Source organism: Triturus cristatus, chromosome 2_2 (assembly GCF_964204655.1).
Source record: "Triturus cristatus chromosome 2_2, aTriCri1.1, whole genome shotgun sequence".
Taxonomy (NCBI): Eukaryota; Metazoa; Chordata; class Amphibia; order Caudata; family Salamandridae; genus Triturus; species Triturus cristatus.
The window spans coordinates 86,644,072-86,662,725 of record NC_140582.1 but is presented as its reverse complement, the minus strand read 5'-3'; the positions used below and the strand labels follow the sequence as shown (position 1 = coordinate 86,662,725).

The 18,654-nt window shown below is 45.3% G+C and overlaps 1 protein-coding gene across 1 annotated transcript in view; it reads right to left on the bottom strand.

Annotated features, from left to right (window-relative positions):
- Nucleotides 1-18,654, bottom strand: part of BMP3 (bone morphogenetic protein 3) — a 102,304-nt gene that overhangs the window by 27,595 nt on the left and 56,055 nt on the right. Inside the window, exon 2 of the mRNA XM_085641084.1 lies at nt 8,322-9,220. Coding sequence (XP_085497210.1) covers nt 8,322-9,220 — 899 coding nt within the window. The remainder of the gene's footprint in view (nt 1-8,321; nt 9,221-18,654) is intronic.

Genomic DNA, 18,654 nt, shown 5'->3' with positions numbered 1-18,654 from the left:
CTGTCTTAAGTCTGTCTTAAGTCTGTCTTAAGTTTGTCTTAAGTCAAACTTAAGACAAAATCCTAACTTCTGTGAATACCAAAAGTAGTAAGTTTAGGATTTTGTCTTAAGTTAGTTCTGTGAATCGGCCCCACAATCTCCACTCACGCACACAACAGCAAAGAACTCTTCAACATCAAGGAGTTCGCCCAACCCACCAGCGAGTCCACCGACATCCCTCACTCACAAGACCTCTGTGACAAACTCAGTACCTTTTTCCACCACAAAATCAAGAGCATCTATGACAACTTCAACGAAGACAACCAACACACTGAACCCTCACCAACCCCCCCCGACACCCTGAAGCCGGCGATCGACAACTGGACAGCCCTCACCACCGAAGACACACTGAAGACGATGAAGTCAATCCACTCCGGGGCCCCCACGGACCCCTACCCCCATCACATTTTTAACAGAGCCGCTGACACCATCGCACCCATGCTCTGCCACACCATCAACCGCTCCCTGGCAACCGCCATGTTCCACGACGACTAGAAACACGCTGAGGTCAACCCCCTCCTGAAGAAACCCTCGGTGGACCCCACCGACCTCAGAAAACTACAGACCCATCCCCCTGCTCCCGTTCCAAGCAAAAGTCATCGAGAAAGCTATCAACAGCCAACTCGCCACATTCATCGAAGAGCACAACATCATTGACTCCTCCCAATCCGGCTTCAGAAAAAACCACAGTACGGAAACCACCCTCCTCACTGCAACAGACGACATCTGCACCCTACTGGACAAAGGAGAAACAGCAGCCCTCATCCTCCTCGACCTCTCAGCGGCGTTCGACACAGTCTCTCCCCGCACCCTTATACGCAGACTCCACGATGCAGGGATCCAAGACAAGGCCCTCAACTGGATCTGCTCCTTCCCCTCCGGCGGAACGCAGCTGGTCAGACTCCCCCCTTTCCTCTACGACCCTACACCTACCACCTGCGGGTCCCCCAGGGGTCCTCCCTCAGCCCTACACTTTTCAACGTATACATGGCTCCACTCGCCCCCATCGTCAGAACCCACGGACTTAACATTGTGTCATACGCAGACGACACCCAACTCATCCTCTCCAACGAACCCAATACCGCCAGACACAATTTTCAAGAAGGCATGGAAGCCGTCACCAAATGGATGAAAAACAGCTGCCTACAACTAAATACCAACAAAACAGAAGTACTCATCATGGGCCCAAACCCTGACGCATGGAACGACACCTGGTGGCCCCCCGCCCTCTGAAGCCCGCCCACCCCCACGGACCACGCACGCAACCTGGGAATCATCCTGGACTCCGAGATCAAAATGGACCTCCAGATCAACTCCGTCTCGTCCTCATGCTTCCACACCCTCCGCCTCCTACATAAGACCTTCAAATGGATCCCTCTCGAACACAGAAAGACCGTCACTCACGCCCTGGTCACCAGCAGACTCGACTAGGGCAACACACTCTACGCCGGAATAAACAAAAACCTTACCCGCAAGCTACAGAACATCCAGAACGCCGCCGCAAGACTGGTCCTCGACCTGCCAAGACACTGCCACATCTCCCAGCACCTGTGCACACTCCACTGACTACCCATCGAAGCTAGAGTCACCTTCAAGATGCTCACCCTTGCCCACAAGGCCCTCCACGACACCGGACCGGCATACCTGAACAGCCGACTCAAATTACACGCACCCCAGAGGACCCTACGATCTGCCCAGCTCTCCTACGCTGTGGTCCCACGCACCAGAAAGACGAGATCGGGAGGCCACTCCTTCTCCTTCCTTGCAGCCCGAGCCTGGAACGCCTTGCCGCTCCACCTGAGACAGACAACATAGCTCCCCATCTTTGCAAGAAACCTCAAAACCTGGTGGCTCTTCGACAGACCCCCTCCCCTTGATGGACTGGAGCCTGCTAACACCCCCCCCCCCTCCCAGCGCCTTGAGACCCTTACGGGTGAGTAGTCACGCTTAACAAACACCTGATTGATTGATTGCACTACTCCGAAAAGCTGGTGCTTGGAGATTCCTCTTCAGCCAACCCTAACCTGTGGAAAAGAGATTCCTCTGGCTACTATAGGACTTAGATAGCTCCTTGGCTACATTATTTCCAATAGGACCCCAATGTTGGTCACACGTGCGGGGGTGTATTTAATTACAAACTCCATCATTTCATGCTTGCATCCCTCTATAATAGACATTGCAAATGTCTGTTTCATTGGTGTCCAGTCCAACTGGCTCCCACCTTTGCTAATCCTGTATGAATTTCTGAAAGTTTGTTTAAGTCCATAAAATAATACATTTGCTCACACCTATCACTACGTAAACACCTTCAGATGGCCGATCAGGGAAAGCAAATTATGCAATGTTCTGCATCCAATCCAGAGATATTCCCCTCGCTTTCTTACATGTAATATATGTGGTAGGTTCGCTTTTACAATTAAGACAATTGAAGGTACGTTTCTATGGCAGACCCCCCTAACGTAAAATGCCTTCTTGGTAACATCTCTCCTTTTTCTCTGGGCTCTTACCTCTCCTTTTTCACAAAGTTAAACCGAAATTCTCAAATAGAAGTCCCAAACCCTAATTTATGCTTCGCTTGCAGGTCAAGAAGGAACAGGAATTATAGAAATTCCATAGAACGCCCAAGGAGTGTCCTGTAAGGCCTTCACAGCTCGCTTAGCTTATATTGTCCCTTCAAACCTCTTGCAGATATAGTAAGAATTAGTTTAGACACAACACTTGTTCTAGACCTTAGTAAGTGTGCAAAACGTGCCATCTACAGACACATATGCAGATCATGATTCACATAATCAGCTTTTGGAAGGTTTACACCTGCACGTGGAATATATAATTGATATCTTATGTTAACAAAACTTGTTAAAATGTACATTCACCTATGACACTAAACATGAACTGTTTAAGCAACATTGAGGGGGAAGAGCACCAATGGTTTGTTTTTAATTTTGTATTTCGATGGAGCATGAAATTGAAGCACAAGACTCTTCTGCAGGGTTGGAGCCAGGGCCGGACTGGGAACAGCAACCAGCCCTGGCAGATTGCTGCTCGACCGGCCCCGGCGCGGAGGGGAGAGTAGGGTGCTAGCTAGAAGCACCGCTCCTGCTTTTGTTACAGGGGGGCAAGATTGCAGCAGTGCTTCAAAACCGACCCTCAGTGACAAAACCGGCCCCCACTGGCACAAAACCGGCCCACCCCTTTTTGGAAGGTGGCAGGTCTGAAACATCATAGATATCAGTTACACTCCCTATTTCTTCGTGAATTGGTCCCAGCACCAAACATACCAATAGAACTGGTTCAGACTGGAAGACTCCTGATTTTTGAAGCACAAAATGACGTTACTTGAGCTGACCCCTGCCTAAAACTGTCTCTGCTTCAGTATACGTCAATGGATAAAATATGTTACCTATTTATTTACTATAAAATGTTGGTATCATGCAGCCTGTAAATAGTGGTGGGCTGTGACAGGCTATACAATAGCATGTAATTCTAGCGTACGTTCAAGTTTTGTGGATGAATAACACATTTATTGTTGCCCAACTGCTCATTGTATCTGCCTCTGAAAAGGAAAAGCTGAGAAAACCCATGGAGATTAGAACATGCAATCACTACTTTAAAACCAGGCTCCTCCATTGAATACATTAGTCCACTGCGCCACCATACCCGGATGAATGCTAAAAAAAACTCTATAAAGGAGTTCACGAGGCCCTTCTCTCATGACAGTTCAATATGACAGAAAGCAGGCGCGGGGAAAACCTCTACTTTTTTTTTACCTAGCCGATAGATTTGGAAAGGGTGTAAGTTGCACGGAATGCGGACCTGTCCGGCCCCGGTTGGTCGTGCACCTGCTAAGCTGTACGTTCTTGAGAGACGCGCTGACCTGCAGGGCCGCGTAGCAGATGCGGGAGGGGTGACGGAATGACGTCGGCGACTGGCTTCATTCCTGACGAGGGAGAGGGGCCTGGCCAGCGCGCGGGCAGCCGTCCTGTAAGTCAGCGCGCACCACTGGAGGCCGATAATTGAAATCAGCGCAAGGGAAGGGTCAGGAATTTAAGAGGAGGAAAACGAGGCCCAGCTGCTGCCGATTACCCAGCAGGTTGTTAACTTTCGCAGCCACGCCATTCTGCTCTCAAGCGGCACCCGGGGAGGCGGGTCAGCGAGAAGGGTGGGTAGAATGTAGGAGAAGATGGAATGCCTGGAGTCAAGAAAAACACCAGGCCTCGCTGCGGGGCCGCAACACCTGCGACGCGGAGAAATGCCATGCGCGCCAATACCAGGCCTTCGAGATGACTTATGCCAAGTGCCAGAAACCCTCAGAATAATAAACAGTTCCCGTATGCAGTGCATATCAGTAACACGGATTGTCCCCAAAATTCAACCTCTAGCTCCGACAAGGCTCCGTTTTAAAAAAATGTTCTTGCAACATCTGGTTTCTTGTAACCTAGGATTCCCGAGTCGTAGCGGATTAAAAAGCTGTATGGAAATTGTAAAATTAAATACTGTGGTTATTTTTCAAAGTTTGGGATTCCTTAGCGACTGTTTTATTTTTTTAGCTCTGCTACATAACGTCTATTCTTGAAAATTGTAAGTGCTTGAAATTGATTTAAAGTTTGCATTAAAACATGAACCACTCCAGTTTACATCTCACGTTAATGGAGTCCAAACCTGCAGCAAACAAATAACTACCCTGTTTTAAAAGGGAGAGTGGTAAAGCCCTGGAAAACATATCATACTGATGTTGCATGGTGTCTGAGTGGAGTAAATAGCGTTTACCACGCATGCGAGACAACGCATGCCATTACAATGCGGTCGTTACAATGGCCGCGTTGTTACATTGCATACCTTTACAACGCTAGTCAGAAAACGACTTGCGTTAGGGGGCAGAACCTGTTGGATTTAAAATCCAACACCTTCCCTACTGTTGCACAGACTGGAGTTGGAATAGTAAATTATACTATTGCAACATCCAGCACTCCTTACAGCAAGTCGTTGTTCCGACTTGCGTTGTAAAGATTTGTGATGTAACAACATGGTGGTTGTAATGACAGCATTGTAATGGCATGCGTTGTAAATGCATGAGGACTAATGTGCCATATTCCTGGGTGGACAAGGTGAGTAGTCTAGCACCCAAGTGCAGCACTTGCAGGGTACTGTGTGGGGTGAACATGGATTAGTTTTTGTGCTTCATTCAGTGGAGCAGCGAGGAGGCAATGAGCAAGAGTGACCAAGCGTCCCGGATTTGCCAGGGCGGTCCTGTTTTTGCACCAGCTGTCCCAACAGATTTCAGGAAATTTAGTTCATGGCCCGGTTTTTAAAGAGGGTGCACTAAAAACGGTGGGAGGTGCTTTTTTATGTTTTGATCCGTTAATCGCGGCGTAAATTCCGCCGCATTGCGGGTGATTTATTGCGCCACAGCACTACCGAGGTAGTGCTCACGGCGGCCGTTGGGCGACACACGCACATGAGGGGTTAAAAAGCAGGGAGAGTTAACAATTGCTTCAAGAAAGCAATTTAATTAACAGGCAAGCTACTGGGGTTAAATGTGCTCTCTTGAAGTAAAATGGTAGTCCTTCTTTTATTTTTGTCAAATGTCCCAGTTTTTGGCTTTAAAATTCTGGTCACGCTACATTGAACCCCAATGCAAACAATGGAAATGCCCCCACCCCATGCCCTGGCTTGGTAGTAAGAAACAGCACTAGCTGGGATGCAGAGGCCCCCTCTTGGCCCTGGGCCCAGATAACACCGCACTATTGATGGCCACACCCCTGGCTTCATTATGAGATGTCCGGTTATTAGACGGGGAGCTACCAGGACCAGAGTTAAAGATTCTGGCCAGTCCACCCTCTCCAATTACCAACCATCACAAGCTTTTGAACTTAGAGCTGAGAATAACAGGCTGAACCTGGATTTACTGGGCCCAACACCATGTGCAGTCCCTGATCAATGCAAGTTTGGTTTCACCAGGTGCGTTCTTGAATCCAGTAAAACCAGACTTCTGATGTGACTCAGATAGCCCGTTGAGCAATCTATATCCATGGCACGGTATCTGAAACACATTGCATACAGAGAGTGGTGCAGTTTGTGGGTGGAGCGTATTGTAGGCAGATTTTTCTGCAAATGAGATCATGTACCCGAACACGTTGCATCTGAACTGGTGCCCACATCGCGTGTAGAGCTTGATGGCCATATGATATTGGGTGTTGCACATATCACATATGGGGTGTGGAATTGATTACGTATCACAAATGGGGTGTGGTATTGATTACGTTCCAAAAATGGGGTGTGGTATTGTTTACGTTTTGGCTATGGCTCAGACAGTTTTGGCTATGGCTCAGACTGCATGTGATGTAACACACATCACTTGTGGGAATGGAAGCCATTGCCTGCAGGTTGTTGTAAAGTCTTCATATAGGTTGTGGAGCAGATTTATAATGGAGTATGAAAGCATTTCATGTGACACGCATTGCATGTGGAGCATGGCGCAGATGAAGTGGAGCAGAGTGGTCCAGACTATATGTTGTATTGGTCTGAAGCAGACAGCACACATTGGTGTGGGAATCACTGCAATTATAATACGGTGCAGTCTGTACATTGAGTGGATGGCTAAAGCAGACTGTATGGAAGAAATTGTATGTGTGGCCTGGCACTTACCGCATGTAGAGGTTGACACAGATTTGAAGTACGCTGTGCCCCAAACCTTTGAACTTTATTTTGAGAGTACTCTTTGGTCTCAGTGAGCTGTTGAGCTCTGCTGCCAGTTATTAGTAAATGCACTTGCTACCACAGCAGAAGCTTGCACGTTTCCCATTCCATTCAAGTCCACCGTGGATGCAAGTCCTGCAAGAAGTCTGGGATTCATGAGGGTGGGCTAGCCTGCTGTTTTCTTCAGTTTTCTCTCTCTTGTTGGCTTCAGCATTGGTTCCCCAGGGCCCACACATTTTTCAGGGCCCCACGCCCTTTAATTATGAGAACATGGCATGGGAGGAGCGAAGACCCTACAAATCCCTCCAACATTTACAGCTGGATTTTAAAGGAAACCCACTCTATTTAATAATGACAAGGCATCTAACATGGCTAATACCAGCATATGGCAGCAGATGCTGTGAGTTTGCTGTGCCGGGCTCCACCAAGTATTCTTAATGCCGGCCTGTATAGTAAGGTGCATGCATGCAAGACGCAGAGGGGTTCGTGATTACATGTAAAGTTATTACCCTCTGCAAATGTAAGAGGCAGTTGCGTGTGAAACGACAGGTACAAATTCACTATGTGTGCACACCAGCCCACAGAGTGCATTACTTAATGTCGAATTGCTCAGCCTTCTAAGCCGCATATTACCATTTCCTTGGTGACGATTAAAAGATGGCGGCTGGAGTTCACACATGGGTGTTTTGTGTAACTTAAAAATGTATTTACTCTATAATCGTGCAATATATTTTCATGCATACATTTACTTTCTTTTTACTTTCAGCAGTAATTGTAAACCTGCCTATCGTTTCAACTTAAACTGGAACATGCACACATTTTATCCGCAGAGCAGTACTAATAATTGGGTCTGGAAAAAATAGTCTTGCATATAAGACCAAAATGCAAATTTATAATACTAATTTCAACACCCCCTCTAACGGAAACATTTGAATATGATGATTTTAATGGTTAACAGCAATACTGTTTGTTTCTAATTAGAGGTTGGCGAGCCTACAAATTAACAGCCAACAGCTGAGCCAACAGTGTGGCTCGAATCTTTCATCACATGCACCAGAGGACCCTGAAAATGTTTTCTTCGTAAATCATACAACAAACATCACATCTAATGAAACAAAGTCTCTTCAAAATTAAAAAACAAAAAGTGTATTGACATGTGGAAGCCTTGACATTAATAAGTCACATTACACAAGGTCACATTTATATTTTAAATGCACGAGAATATTAAGTGATTTCCCTACACTCACAGGATAATGAGACAAGTCTCAAACGTGGTTCCCCAGTTCTTAAGTTGGCAGCTCTGGCCATAACGCCACAACCTGGGTAGCGGAAGGATGGCAGGCAAAAGCCACATGAAAACTCGGCTTGTTATGGACTCGAGGCTCTAACACGACCTCGAGCTGAGCCAGAGCCAGACTTCAGGCTCGAGCTCGGCTCGAGCTTTCAGTGGCTCGCCCACCCCTATTTCTTTCTAATTATCTACAATATCTGAACAGATCACAAAACTTCAACATATAGCCCTGTTCAACAGAATAATGCATAGAAGGAAACATTTGAAAAATACATCATAGGTCTTTCTACTGTACCTTTGGCATGGGGAACTGGCATGCCCCAGAACAATAATACGCATCAAAGGACTTGGGTGAAATTATCCATTCACTCCAGCCGATGTCCGCAAAGTCCACCTTGAGGTAGCGCCGAGCACAGTTTTTTGGCTCATTCCACTGCTTCCTCCTCGCCTTCTTCAGGGTCTGCTCATCAAACTGGAGTGTCTGGCTTTTCTGCCGGTTGCTCTTCTTTGGCTTCTTCTTGCCCTTTGTCCTCTCCGCAGGCTTTGTTTGCAGGGATTTGTAGGGTTTACCCTCTTCCCATGCCTCATCCTCATTGTACTGATACTCTGCGCCTGGCAGCTCATTGTTCTGCAAGGGCAAGAGAACGTCTGCGGACCGCTTCCTCCTCTGCTCAACTGCAGCTGTCTTTGAGGGTTTCTCTAGCCTCAATGGGCCAACGACCAATGAATTCCGATGCCCCTGCAAACTTGACACCACACTGTCTGGCTCAGAGATGGCAGAGTCATTTGCATACACGAGTATGTATGGCACCTGGCTGGATGACGACCTTTTCCAAAGAGGAATTCCTGGCGAAGAGATATTGACTCCAATCAGAAGCTCGTGTTTCTGGTTCGCCTCACGCAGGACCTGAGTAATGTCCTTCCACTGCCAAGGTAACGTGGTCGACATGTTTAAAACAAAATGGCCAAGGGCTCGGGTTTGGTTCTCCTCAGAAGGGAAGCCCCAGAGGGTCAGAGCGACCTGAATCCCTTGCTTCCTGGGCCCATGGCGCACGCACCCACCAGAATGAGAACACCTCCAACTCGCGTTCAAAGAATCCCCAATATGGTAATGCAGCGTAGCAGACAAAATATTTTCTGACTTTGTCAACGATGTCAGATTGAAAACGTGAACTTCTTTTCCACCAGCATTTCCTGAAATAAATGAGAGAGGTCATGAGAAAAATTACTCTTTGAGGTTTTTTTTGTATATAATTCTTCTGTTCCTCAAAACCATGTTGGCATGTCCCTAAAACAGATGACCTAATGGGCTTCATTACCTCTGTGCTCAATTCACAAAAAAGCATAAAAGATCATGCAGAGATGTCCATGATCTGAACGTATTTCTACTTTTATTTTTCAATTCACAAACATTTCAAGTAGTATACCTGGAAAATGGCACCAGACACAGGTTTACTAGTGTACTATTGGAAATGCCGGGTGCCATATCCCTCGGGGTCCTATAACTCCTATGAAGAAATATATATATAGTGTTGATTTAAGCAGAAGGCCCACTCTGCAGTTGCACATGTTTTCTGCATGGGCAAAAACATTTTCCCCGTGGTGAAATTTGTTCTTCTACACCCCCACTAAATATGGAGGTAGTAAATTCCTCTTCTTACCTTGGAATGGGCGTTTCTTCCGTCCTTGCCTGGGGAAGTGGTACTCTTGTAGTACTCTTTTTTTTTTGCAAACAGATTTTATTGAGTGTTCTAACAATCACTATCACATTTATCAATTCAACTTTAGATTCATTCGTCTAGTTCCTATTATGAGATTACAAAGAAACGCCCCACAGTGGTAAAACATTTATCAATGGCATCTAATAGCTTGGCTCCAGACTCTTGTAGTACTCTTCCACATACTCTCACATTCCTTTGTAAATTGGCTCCTAAACATCTTAAATAGGAATAGAATGCGAATACTCAAATGCAATTACAATAAAATAAAAAGGACCGTGGACTCTTTGAACTTTTCCTAATAGGAAGTTGAATGTTTCTGGGTTGATTCACAAAGGAATGTAAGAGTATGGAAATTAGTACTCCTGTAGTACTACTTCCCGCACTCGTAAATACTTTTGTGCATCTGCAGCTTTACGTCTTCAGGCAACAAGCGCTACAGCATGGAAACATGCAACATATATGGGAACACATAGAGGTTGTCAGCACATGTACTCACGATAGCTAACAGTACAGAAGAAGCATTTGTCTCTGTGATGCCCCTATGTTAACGTTTGTTCGAGTGCTAGGTAACCCTTGTGATACTTTCATCATAAGTGCCTGCAGTGAGATGCGGCCTGTTCCCTCTGCAAGGTTTTTCAACTTGGGCGCCAAGAAAAATCCAACTGGGTCTCTCCTCTGGCAATCCCTACAGAGTGCAAGATGTTTCAGATTATTTTAATGACTTCCAAAGTCAGTTTCTGAATTGCCAGCCAGGAAACAGCGGGGTGATATCCTTTCTGCATGCACACTTCTAACAGTACTTATGGTAGTGCAGCACGCACAGCAGCTTCTCGGGTGCGCGGGCGGCATGTGCTGCTGACCCACAAGCAGCTTTGTACTGGTCGACAGTAAGGTCAATGTGGAAGGTGTTTTCTGGGAAATTTTAATTATGAATCTACACCAGGTGTTGAAGAAACCTGAGTTTTTATTTGATTCATTTAATAAGTGAACTTTAAAGTGGAATGACTTAGTTAAATGCTGAGGTCAGGTTACTTTTTATATTTTTAATTTTTTTTTAGGCACTTTAGCCCAGCAGAAAGATACTCATATGGTATGTTGTAGCTTTCTTACCTATTTAATGTATTAGGTATTACCACACGTAGTGATAGGAAAGCATTGTCGTGGAAGTCAATAGTTCTTATAGTTCAGCTTTTGGGATTAAGATTTCTTCTACCTCACACATGCCTGTGGTGGTTTTAAAAGGAGGAGAAAAGGAAAATAGTGACAGATGGCAGAAAGTAGAGATGCAAAAAACCTGAATGATATAAAGAGACAGGAAGTTTAGGCTGGCGAAATAAAGAGGCATGAGGTGAAACAAGGCTAGACATTTACTGTGCACTACACGGGTTGGCTGCCCACAAAGGGCTCGTCGCAGTGCCTGACTGTAGGCGTGGCCTTTTGGCCAACCCCTGCTGTTAACGCATGGACTGTGAGGGGCGGCCCCCTGCTGCGGGCTGGGTACAGGGCCTCTCGAAGGGATGAAAACCCAGCTGCAAATGTTGAATGAATACAGCTGAAGTCTGTGCGCGGCAGCGTTTAGTCTGATGAACAGCAGCATGCAGAATATGATTTAAAAAAACTCCACAAACTCAATTAAAAAACAATGGTTAAAGTGACGTTATGGTTGGCTTAGGTTATAATGGGGTCATCTGAGATATCAGTAGTGATGTCAGCAATGATGCCATTTAACAAGTCATCAGTGATCTCATTCATATATGACATCATAACTAGCGCATAATATTTTAGGGTTTCTTGCTTTCAGTGGTTGCTTCCACCAAACGGAGCTGGAGCTTGGAGGGTGGGGAGGGGGGAGAAGCACCGCTCCCGCTTTTGTTACAAGGGGGGGTGACAAAACGGCCTCAACGGCCACAAAACCGCCCCCACCCCTCTGGCCCACCGGGGAAACACCTGGTGCCCGCTACGGCCAGCACAACCCTGATGCTTGCACGCAGGTGCAAGATACTATTGTCATAATGTTTACCACTCTCTGAGTAATAGGCGTGCGTTCAACAGACTTATTAGTTCTTCTCATTCATTTGATGCAGCTGTCGGTGGTTTGGCTCCAACATGGATCCCTTCTCAAGAAGAGTGTACACCTCTCATTCACTACAACGGTTGTATGTTCCAACCACGCTATCCCCAACCACGCGTGGCTGAACAACGCGATATTAGCAACGACCGCATCTTAACCACGCATGCCTTTACCACGTATGCCTTTACAACTAATTTGGTTGTAATGACATATTTGGTAAAGGCATATGCGTGGTTAAGGTTCTCCCCTAGCCCCGCTCTATGCCGTAAAACCTGGCCACCTCGCCTGACTTACGACCCCAGGCCTGAAAACATCCCAACCCCCCCTGCCCTGAAACCGAAATGTGGTCCCCAGCCCTAAATATGAAGTCAACCCCAGCCCTTAAAACACCCCAGCACTACGCACCCTGAGTGCTAACTACCACGGACGTCTAACCCACGCATATGTGTGGTAAAGGCATATGCAAGTTTTAGATGTCTGTGATTACGCCTGCGTTGTTCAGCCACGCTTTGTTCTGACTGCGTGGTTTAGGCTGTTTCCCACTACAACATTCTAACTACACCTCCCATCTCATTGCTCTTTTTCTGTACATCACACACATCTCTTCCACTTCCCCACACTTCCATAACCTTTTTGCTGCCTCCTTCACATAGTCTGTCTTTCTTAAGCATTGCAGCAGCAGTATTTTGTTTTCATAACATGGTACTATTAACTTACCTCTTATTAATTGCTCACTGAAGAACCCATGACCCCCTAATATGTGGACCTGTGTATCACATTAAAATGTACATTATTTTTTTATTTCACCTCACAAATTTCCATTGTCTCATCATACACCTCCTGGATCTAATTCCCATATCCATCCAGTCCTTTTTGCAAATACTTTAATAACCTTTCAGCCACTACCCATAAAGCATTCATTGAAAAGGCTCTTTTCCAGCCTGTAATCCAAACCATCGTTACCCCTAAAAACTTTGCAGATATCTTCCACCACGGCAGCCAAGGTATGGGGATTCGTGTGCATACTGACAAAACGTGGCCTGCCACTCACTGATAAGAAACATGTGTTCAATATTTGCAGCAATACGCTGCACAAACACTCCCTGAACCTTATAACTCAATGGTCTTCATGCTTTTTATACTTTCACGCCCCCCCCCCTGTAAAAGAAAATCAATGGACTCCCCCTGAATGACAAACATTGTCATAATCATTGTGTAAAACTGGAAGTTCTGGATATTTTTAATAATTCAAACATTGCAGTTATGTTCAGTTATCCCTTTTAAAAAGTATGCTTTAAAACCGGGCAGGGATTTTGAGGGCTATTTTACGCCTCCCATCCCCCACCACACTCCGACACCGACTCCCTGCCAGGACATGAGTGGAAGCAAGGCTCCAATGATGGCCCAAGACAGCGTTGCTCACTGCTGCTGTTTCCTTTCATTAAAAACGCATTCCTGTTTTAAGCATGATGTTTGTCTCTGTTCCCGAGGGGCATGATCAATTCTGTTGGTCACAGCCTGGTGCCCTCCTGAGATCAATTTAGGTCCCTTCAGGTGGGGCCATCGCCCAGTTATAAGACCTCTGTTACAACCCAATACACCATAGAAAGTGGAGTGCTGTACTGCACTATGTGCACACTGTTGACTTGGCCCTCTACTAACTAGATGACTACTGGAAACAAATACAGAACCTCCCCACCCCCAGCAACAGTTTTGTAATAGTTGTCTTCCTATTTTTCTAGTGCCGCACTAAGTGTGCCTTCTGAATGCTCTTTACTTCCAGTACTTGTAAGTGTCAATGTTCACATTAGTCTTTCTTGCTGTTCCTTGTGCTTTTTTTACTTTTTCACGATCACAGGGAACACTTCTCTCCTATATTTACTAACCAGCTGTTGACAGCAGCCACCTGAGTATCCTCTTACACACATCTCAGCATAGTGCCAATAGACTCTAGGCACTCTACTCCATGCACTACTGCGTTAGACTCATCATCTTGTGACGTTGCAGTTTGAGCCATCCATTGGACTAACATACCCTCCTGTGTCTACCTTGTACACTCCTACCTGATCCTTCTTTTGAAAGACGCCTTCGTCTTCGTGCACTGCTTAGCTAGTTACCGCCAGTGTAAGACTGCACTACCTCATGCCACCTCCTTTTGCAAAGTCAGAGTCACGCCTTAACCACAGTCAGATAACTCCTCTGTAACACTTCTGCCTCACTCGGCTCATCGCCACAAAGTCACAGTAGAACCGCAAAAGATGATTTCAACAGCATGCAGTTGAAGAACGTCTAATAACTAATAAAGTGTCACCAGGACTGGCTTTAGTGTTAGTGGCGCAGGGTGCGAGAATCATTTTTGGCGCCCCTGCACCACATGAACGCCTCCTCAGAATGTCTCACTAAGACCGGGCATAAGTGCCCCTCCTCTCTCCAATCATAAATTTTTGCTAAACAAAGCGCCCAACCCTGAGGTCGGTGCTCCCTCCACAGGTCAGCGCCCAGTGCGGCCGCACCAGTCGCACTGCCCTAAAGCTGGCCCTGAGTGTCACAAATAACAGGAACCAAAAATATTGCATGACAATCTCCAACTATGGTCCCTATACCACCCAAAGGAGCTTTTTAAAAGACCTACTATAACTGCATTCGACACGTCAAATAAGCCAATTACGATACACTTTGTACAATATATTGAAGTGAAGAAGAGAAGTGGAAACACTCTGGCCAATTCACAAGGCCACGTGTGACAGGTTGATCCTCGTGAACTGCTGATAGCCGGCCAGATGACCAGGCACCTAAACTCAACTAGCCACAACAGAGTTTCCATTGGTCAGTCAACATGCAATCATTTTGGGTAGAAGACTACATATACAAGACTCCTTCATACCAATCAGACCATGTTAAATTCTGAAACATCTGAAAACCCTCCCTTTCTGGTACACACATGATCTGAGACCCAGATTCTGAGCTGCTGCTAGCCACAATCAAGTATTCTCTATCAGAAGATGACTACGCCCCCCCCCCATGCCCTCTCTCCACCCCATTTCTTGCGACGGACACCAAACCTGCCACCCGCCAGTCAATAGTCTTTACACCTTGCCACCCTGCAATGTCTCTGTCTTCAAAATATATTAGCACCCCTATAAAAAAATGGTGCTAAAACCTGTGATGTTGAAAAGACTGTAAATAAAGATGAGGGTGTATGACCCACAATGGCAAAATGGATATATGACAGAACTACACTTGCAGTTTAACAGGAGTACTGCATGGACACAGCAAACTCCGATTTCCTTTACAGTACATCAAGTCAGGAAACAAGGGTGTGCGCTTGCGTGTTAGCATTATTCCACATTTCAAACTCGTCCGTCAGATGTCTGTGCAAAATTTATGTGAAGACATGACACAAGCGAATTAGAGCAAAGCATACAATTTTAAATTAGTGCATCGTCAACTTGATGTTGGATATGAACATCTCTTCTGATGAAGAGAAACATACCTTAAAGCATGACTCTTGCAAGTTTACTTAAAAGATAACTGTGTTGTAATTTGTATATTGAATAACAATGCAACTTTTAGGTGGAACTGGGCTTGTTGGCCCACTAAATGGCAAACACCCAATCCTGTGTTCAGAATGATCATAATGCATGCAAATTATTTACCTGAATGGTCTTGATTGTAAAATCAGCATCATACGTATTTAGTGTGGATACCCAGAAAACCTGACTAAAAAATTACTAACTAGAGACTTTTATAAGTCGGTCCTAACTTCAGGTGCAGAATATACATGGCGAAGTGTGTGGCAGCTTCCTTATTTAGCCCTCAGACCTTTCCACATATTGGATTAGGTGCTGTCTCCCTATTATGGTAATTGCCTCGCTCTCTCTGCTCATCGAAGGTAAGCCGCTCTGAGCCCGTGATAGCTGCACCGTACCCACTGGAGTTTGGGAGTATATGTCCTTCCTCTGATAAACTTTGAAAGCCTTCAAGGAACCTTCATAGGATGCCCTTTAGTCATTGGTACCTCCACTCTGTCCATACTTTGTGTAGTGGTAGCCTGAAACGTTTCCGTCAGTAGTAATGAAGCCTGGGCGGTGAACTCCGCTCATGAGTTTGCGTAGTTTTTTCTCACTCCACGAAGCTCGTGGAGTTCTGAAAAACTCCTCTCCGCGTTGTTTTCTTGTCACTTCGTGGATTTCCACGTAGCGGAACTCTGAAAACTCTGCCCAGGCTTAGTACTGATGCTATCCATAATCTTGTCCACGAGCATTAGACAGTGTTTCAGTTTCAGAGGGTGCAGCCACATTTCTTTTCACTCATTCAGCTCCAATAACACATTCTCCACTCCAGAAACTGTTTGAAACTAAACTCCTGTTCTGTTTATTTTAGGAGAAATGTACCTGTTAAACATGTAAAAAATTTTTTAGTTCATTTCCTTTTCATATACTCGTCCAGGCAGGTTGGTTGTATTCACTTAGACTCTTGATGACTGCAAGACTCCATTTTGTCAACATCTATTGGAACTACCTGTCTAACATTTGTTGCTGTGCAGCCCAAAGACATAAGAAGACAAATATGTGTGCAATATTCAACTTGCTTTATCCTGTGAAGCCAGGTTATGTGTAACCTCGTGAGCCACATGTTTTTCTATGCCTGTTTTGTAGTTCTGCTCTAGGGGCTTCCTGCCCTTGCAATTACTTGTCCTGTGTATTGTTACTTTTACTACTTCTTAACGAAGAACCTCCGGTTTAATGTTAGTTAATGACACTAGGTGTTTTCTGCTCTTGCAATGAATCCTTCTGATTATCAACGCTACTTCCACTTCTGATTCAGGGGCTTAATGCCCACATAGCACTCATTTTAGAGTTCAGCGGATGGGTTACTCCATCACAAATGTAACAGATATCTCATCCACCGTATTACAAGTGCATTGTATCCAATAGCAGTTCTTATTTTAAGATACTGGGGTGAATGTATGACATTGTTCTGCATTCTGTCCATCAACTGTTGTTTTTGCATTTGTCACCCCGAGTGGGACGGGTATGTCCAAACGTGGGCCCCGTGCTCTCCATGCCACTGGAATCAAGCTATCCTGGCTGAACAGGGGTGAAACCCCGAAACCGGTCCTAAGATGCTTCTTTCAAGTCCAGGGAGGACCTGGCTTGGCAGTTCGGGTTGGACTGTTCCCATGAGGCACAGGGTCAAGACTGATTTGCATATGGCTGGGTTCAAACTGGAATGGCATGCTGAGCAAAAAAACGATGGATTTAGGCCCAGATCTCTGTACTGGGGTGAATGTATGACATTGTTCTGCATTCTGTCCATCAACTAATGTTTTTGCATTTGTCACCGAGTGGGACAGGTATGCTCAGACGTGGGTCCCGTGCTCTCCATGCCACTGGAATCAAGCTATCCTGGCTGAAGAGGGTTGAAACCCCGAAACCGGTCCTAAGATGCTTGTTTCCAATCTAGGGAGGACCTGGCTTGGCAGTCCGGGCTGGACTGTTCCCATGAGGCACAGCGTCAAGACTGATTTGCATATGGCTGGGTTCAAACTGAAATGGCATGGTGAGCAAAAAAACGATGGATTTAGACCCAGATCTCTGTACGGGGGTGAATGTATGACATTGTTCTGCATTCTGTCCATCAACTGTTGTTTTTGCAATTGTCACCCCGAGTGGGATGGGTATGTCCAGACGTGGGCCCCGTGCTCTCCATGCCACTGGAATCAAGCTATCCTGGCTGAAGAGGGGTGAAACCCCGAAACCGCTCCTAAGATGCTTGTTTCCAGTCTAGGGAGGACTTGGCTTGGAAGTTCCGGCTGGACTGTTCCCATGAGGCACAGGGTCAAGACTGATTTGCATATGGCTGGGTTCAAACTGGAATGGCATGGTGAGCAGAAAAACGATGGATTTAGGCCCAGATCTCTGTACTGGGGTGAATGCATGACATTGTTCTGCATTCTGTCCATCGACTGTTGTTTTTGCACTTATTTTAAGATAGACAGGATATCTGTCACGTTTGTGACAGGGTAATCCGTCCGCTGAACTCTAAATCAGGCCCATAGTTACTTACATGTGAAATGTAATCTGGCACTACTTGCTTTACCAGGGCCCTGAGATACTCACTAAATCATGTCAGTTCCTGGTGCAGAAAAGTCACATTTTTACTATCTTACATGACAAACTTTCATGTCAAAGCATCACTATGCGATACCTTTTGTTACATATCTGGAAGCTAAAGAGTTGAAAGCTAAGTCCCAGTCTGACAATATTAATTCTCTCAGTCATTCTGACCTATCAGCTTTCTACGTAGAGTATCATCTCGCATTATCCCTCAAAAGTAAATGCATATGGTCACCTTTAACATTATTTCTGGATCACTCTAGTGCATGTGATAAAAGGTCCGCTTACTATTGCCGAAGAGGTTTCAAAACCTCCTTGAATATATATACATATTTTATAATGTATTTTGTACAATATTTTTCCACTTGTACTGTTTATTTTGATGCTTACAGTTTTTCATCATGACTGTTTTCTGGCTATTTGGAAATTTATATATTTTATTTTGAGGATCCCTTTCCTCTTTCTTTACACCCTAAACAGCATGCTTTATTGAAATGATATTGTAGTCATGGTTTATTTCTTTTACTTATCATTGTTCTTCTATCATACTTTACGAATGCAAATAAATTCACACGTATTTGTACTTTTACTTTGCTATCTACAATTCCGTTCATAATGTTATCAATTCATGATTCATTTTTCAATAAAGCATCTTTAAACTAACAAGCTTTGTTGGTAGTCGCTCCTAATGCACTAAGTCTTCCAGAATGTCACTTA